Source organism: Myotis brandtii, unplaced genomic scaffold, assembly GCF_000412655.1.
Source record: "Myotis brandtii unplaced genomic scaffold, ASM41265v1 scaffold344, whole genome shotgun sequence".
Classification (NCBI taxonomy): domain Eukaryota; kingdom Metazoa; phylum Chordata; class Mammalia; order Chiroptera; family Vespertilionidae; genus Myotis; species Myotis brandtii.
This window is the reverse complement of record NW_005363247.1, coordinates 7,872,142-7,877,741: the sequence shown is the minus strand read 5'-3', so window position 1 is coordinate 7,877,741 and position 5,600 is coordinate 7,872,142. Positions and strand designations below refer to the sequence as shown.

Sequence of the window (5,600 nt, the reverse complement as noted above, 5' to 3'; positions counted from 1 at the left end):
CCCTGTGTATGAATTTTGTGCACAGGCCTCTAGTATATATATAGAAAAATTAGAGACAATGTGCAAATTTGACATTTCCTACCAAAACCCTTCAAATCTATTCTATGTATTTTGCTTGCTAAAACAGGATTGTTCAGCAAACAAGGAGGACCAAGATGTAACGCTGGTTTTGCTTTAACACAGTCTTCCTAATGGAGTTCTGGGCCGCCCTGAGCCTGCCCTGTTGGTGCAGCGGGGATGTTTGCTGGCTCCCAAGATGGATGGCTTCAGCCTAGGTTTGGCCAGTGGGAGGCACCAGCAAGAGACTGGAGGTGGTGGGTGGGCAGTATTTCCCCTCCTCTCTGCCTCTGGGAGCCCCTGCAGTAGGGTCTCCTGAAGGACAAGCCAATGGTGGTTCCAGCTTCTGCAGGGTGATCCAGCTCTTCCCTTTGTCTTTCCAGCCTAGGAATTGTAGCAGCTTCCTGCAATTTCTAATCTCTGGGTTGCCTCACCCACTCCAGTTGGCTTCCCAGCCTCTTCTATAACCTGGGTAACCAATTCCCTGAATTCCTTTCCCTGATAAACTCTAATAGGACAGAAAGAGCATAGATCTGAAAGGATATGTGACCTTGGGCAAATAATTTAACGTGTGTGTGTGTGTGTGTGTGTGTGTTCCTTTGTAAAATGGAGCTAACCTACCCCCAGGGATATTTATGGGATATTTATGAAATTGGCTGAGTTAATGAGGAACCTGGCCCACTGCCTGGCTCATTTTAAGAATACAATAAAAGCTATTCCACTCCCTTCTTTTTCTTTGGCACTAATCTGATTGTGGCGAGTTATGAGACAGTAAAATGAATATGAGATGCAAGCAAAAGTTTAAGGCTGTAAGTATTAGAACAGAAATTTTATTTTTTATTTTTTATAAGAACAAAGGAACTAGGTTCATCTGATAAGTTTATATTTACGACTTTGTCTCATGACTGTGTATTATATTAGTCTCACATTTCCATATTATACCTAAGAAAATGAAGTACACAGGGTAAAGAGAATTCATTTTCCAAACAACCTATACTGAGTTGGTCACAGGGATGACACTTAAATGTGCAATTCCCACACTTTAAAATACTTTGGAAGGGTGTGTGTGTGTGTGTGTGTGTGTGTTGGTGGGGCTGGAAGTTGGATAGATAAAGCAAGACTGGCATAATGTTACAATGTTGATAATTATTGAAGTCAGGGGATTGGTACATGAGGAATTCATTATGTTATTCTCTCTTCTTCTGTGATAAAAATTTTTGAAAATTTTGGAGTCCTCTTATCAAGACTATGTATTTCCCTACTCACCCATTTTACTTTAATTAAAAAACCCCAAACTCATTGAGAATGCTAATGTGAGAGGTATATTTATTTTTAAAAATCAATGAGTAGAGAAAGTAAAAAAAAAAAAAAGGTATGTAAAAAAAAGCAACATCAGTAAAAAGACAGATTAAAAAGAAAGTAAAAAGGAATTCTAGAGCAGAGAAATACAATAACTAAAATGAAAAATTCACTAGAGGGATTTTCAAAGGAAGATTTGAGGAGGCAGAAGAAATATAATAATAACCTATATATAGGACAATTGAAATTATTGAATCTGAGGTACAGAAAGAAAAATGATTACAGAAAAGTGAACAGAACTTAACAGATCTTTGGTGGAAGTCCCACAAGGAGAAGGAGAGAAAAAGAGGCAGTGGTTATTTAAAGAATAATGGCCTAAAACTTCCCATATTTGATGAAAGATATGAATATAAACAAGAAACTCGCCCTAACCGGTTTGGCTCAGTGGATAGAGCATTGGCCTGTGGACTGAAGGGTCCCAGGTTCGATTCTGGTCAAGGGTGTACCTCTGTGTTGTGGGCACATCACCAGTGGGGGGTGTGCAGGAGGCAGCTGATCAATGTTTCTCTCTCATCGATGTTTCTAACTCTCTATCCCTCTCGCTTCCTCTCTGTAAAAAATCAATAAAATATATATTTTAAAAAAAGAAACTCAACAAACTTCAAGTAGGATGAACTCAAATAAATCCACATTACAATCAAACTGTTGAAAGACAAAGACAGAATATTGAAAGCAGCAAGAAAAATTGACTGTCACATACAAGGCATATTCAATAAGATTACAAACCTTAAAAGTCAGAAGGCAGTGGGCCAAGTATTGGTGAGCATGTGAAGAAGTTGGGCCCTCTGTGTACTGATGGTAGGAATGTAAAATGGTACAACCACTTTGGAAAACAGTAAGGTGGTTCCTTTAAAAATGGCTAAAATGGAAGCAACCTAAGTGTTCATTCTCAGATGAATGAATAAACAAAATGTCATATATGTCAATATCATCTTAAATTTCCTTACAATAGAATAAAAAAGGGAAAATGATAAAGAACATAGATACTTAAATACAATGCTATATATTTGAATTCATGTTTGTAAAGCAAATTGGGATGTATTGTTTAATGGGTATAGAGTCTCAATTTTTTTAAGATAAGAAGAGTTCTGGAGATGGTGATGGCATCATAAGAATATGAATATACTTCATTTCACTGAACTTTACACTTAAAAATGGCTAAAGTTGTAAATTGTATGTTATGTGTATTTTATCACAATTAAAACAAAAACAAAAAACCTCAAGGAAAAGAGAGAATAGAAATGGGCTGCTTAGAGAAGTCTTGTATTCCACTGAAACAACTTACTCAGGACTAATTATTCATACACCTAAGAATCTCAAATGACCACCCACAAGCTATATCATTCTTTAAAAAGCACTTGCAGAATATAATTAACTTTTTGGGAAGTGTCAAAACTGATTAAAGAACACCATCATGAGATATCACTCTTAGTTTAAAAGTCTTATCTGCAATGGGAAGCAACGTAACTCATAAATTGCCAACCTAAAGACTAAAGTGTCTGACCTCCATTCTCTCTTCACCTGAAGCCTGTGTCCTTTTTGCAGACACTATAATTTGCATTCCTACTCCTAAGCATCACTGCAGCCAAGTGGTCTGTCCAGCCATGGAAGGCTTGTGACAGACACTCTTCCCAGGCTGGCTGCAAGGATGGGCATCCCAAATGACTCGGCTCCTTGATCATGCCGCCACGGGGCCCACGGGTCTAATTAGGCGAAGGAACACCTTTAATTAATATGGACTAATCAAGTCAACTTAGGACTCAGGAATGTAATTACTGGTGTAAACCAAATTTACTCTTCATCATTACGATGCTCATCAGATGTTCTTCAGCTCTAACTTAATACATAATTCTTCAGACGATCAATGATATTGATGTCATTCAATGTGGAAATACACATTGCAATGTTTAAGGGAAATGTGGCATTCCTTTAAACAAACACATCACAGATATTTCTTTTAATTAATTATATTCTGCCTAAATTTTTAAAGTTAGGTCAGTCACATTTTTTTTTTCAGTATTTAAAGGATCCCACTAAAGATATTCGTTATGAGATTTACCAAAAGCCATGCTATTATATATCAATATATTATATAAAAGTATATATTATTATATATACATACATGCATATATATTATGTATGTATATATGTTATAAATGGGCCCCATGGACCTTTAGGGGATTTATCGGTGGGCTGTTGGGTGTGTAAGTGTATATTCTTTTATGGAAAAATGGCTCTTAACTTGCATTTAATTTTCAAATGGCCTTTGATCACCCCCTCACAATCACCATACAAAACTGGTTAGGAACCTAAGCTGTACTGTCCACATTTTTAGCCATTAGTCACTCATGCCTACTGAGCACTTGAAATGTGGCAAGTGTGAACTGGATTTTGAAGAATTAATATGAAAAAGAAGATTTAAAATAAATGATTTATACAGTGATTACATGTTAAAATAAGGTTTGAGATATAGTGGGCTAAATAAAATATGCTACTAACGTTCTCTGTTTCTTTTGTTTATGTGGCTACTGGAAAATTTAAAATGACATAGGTGGCTCACTATATTTCTACTGGACAGCACTGGTTTAGGAAAAGTCAAAGTTTGGCCACAGGCATATTGCTGACTTTAGGACCTTCCTACTAGCAAACAATTTCTCTAATACTATAGTTCCAAAATTGGATTCTAAGAGAGGTTTTAACAAAATGTCACCCTGCTCTTAAAAGTAAGAGTTAAAAGCATAGATTTAAACTACTTCCATCCAAATGTTCCCCCACAATTTCCTTGAGAGAATCACCAGTTTGGAAGGATTCTGATATCAGCTCTGAACCACTGACATCCATATTTGCAGACTTCATGTGGTGCATTTTGATAACCTCAGGACAATAATGACTCAAAGCAAACTTTTAAAAGCCCAGAATACATAATGGGAAACATTCATGAAGAAATATTTCAGGGGAAAGTGTCATTCCCAATATTTTAAAAGTATATGCCCACGGTACTTTGATTCGTGAATCTAATGAGTCCCTTACGTGGTGCCTATTATCACCCCCATTTTATAGATATGGAAACAGGTTCAAAAAAGTTGACTCATTGCCCATTGAGAACAAGAGCCCTGTCCTGTTTTCCACTGTGTACCTGGAGGCTAGCACTTTGCCTGGCACATTAGAGGTTCAGTATATGGTCACTGGCTAGTAAGAGACGATTTACTGATTCCAACACAAGACTGCTTTCTAAAGAGGGTCTGATTACAACATCCTTGCTTTTTTTTTTTTTTTTTTTTACAATACCACATGCTGGTAGAGACTGGTATACATGAGTAATGTAATCTAATGTTAATCATGCCTCCTAGTTCCTACACATTACAAATGCCAGCTTGACTGGATATCACACCTAATCGGTTGGCCTGGCATTTAAAACACTAAACAAATGGAACATCTTTGTCCCTCATCCAAAGTAATAAAGTACAGAGCAGCGCTACCCCCCACCTTCCGCCCAAGGGTCTTAACCACACTCAGTTGCTTTTGCTCCTTGGAGTTTGGGGTTTTCTCCACGCCTCCATCCCAGCTGCCTCTCCTTTGCGCTGGAGAATGCAAGGCCAACAACATTCCTGTCTTAAGCTTTACTCATGGGTTAAAAACAAACACTAGATATTAGCTCTCCAGAGCTGAGTCCGAGTTCATCCAGGAATCCCCGTCCTGGGGCGGAATTCCTCCAGCAAAAATTCCGGTTTCATTCAACTTCTGAGCACGAGCTGAGCCCGGTGCATCTGCTCACACAGACTTGCACGTCCGGGCGCGCTCCCACATACCACGGCAGGGTGAGCCCGGCCTCTCCCGGAGCCTAGCCTGAAGACACGAGCGGAGGTCGCACCCAGCCTCCACCCCTTCCCCGCCAAACCCCGGACAATACCTCGTCCGCACGCCCAGAAAGGCAAAGCGAACACCTTCCCTTCCCTTCCCGGTCCTGCCCAGGACGTTCGCTTCTATTTACCGTCTTGTACCACCAGCTTGCGAATGCCATGGTGATAACCGGTTTGCTCTGAGCAACTCGACGCTGGACCCAGCGAGAACTCGGGGTGCGGTGCTGAAGGCGCTGGGCTCCACTCCACCTGCCCTGGGCCTGGCTGGCACAGAGCTCAGCGAGTCCCGCAGCTGTCAGGTGGGCGGGCACCTGGGCTGGGCCT

General features: G+C 39.8%; 1 protein-coding gene across 8 annotated transcripts in view; it reads right to left on the bottom strand.

Annotated features, from left to right (window-relative positions):
* CAST (calpastatin) overlaps positions 1-5,554 on the bottom strand; it is a 145,220-nt gene extending 139,666 nt beyond the window's left edge. For 7 of the 8 annotated variants that reach the window (XM_014543993.1, XM_014543994.1, XM_014543995.1 and 4 more), the window contains exon 1: positions 5,408-5,553. In XM_014543993.1, coding sequence (XP_014399479.1) covers positions 5,408-5,437 — 30 coding nt within the window. In that variant the 5' untranslated portion in view covers positions 5,438-5,553. Of the gene's footprint in view, positions 1-5,407 lie in introns of all 8 variants that reach the window. The other variant, XM_014543997.1, reaches the window with a different exon arrangement.
* Positions 5,555-5,600: the final 46 nt, after the last annotated feature.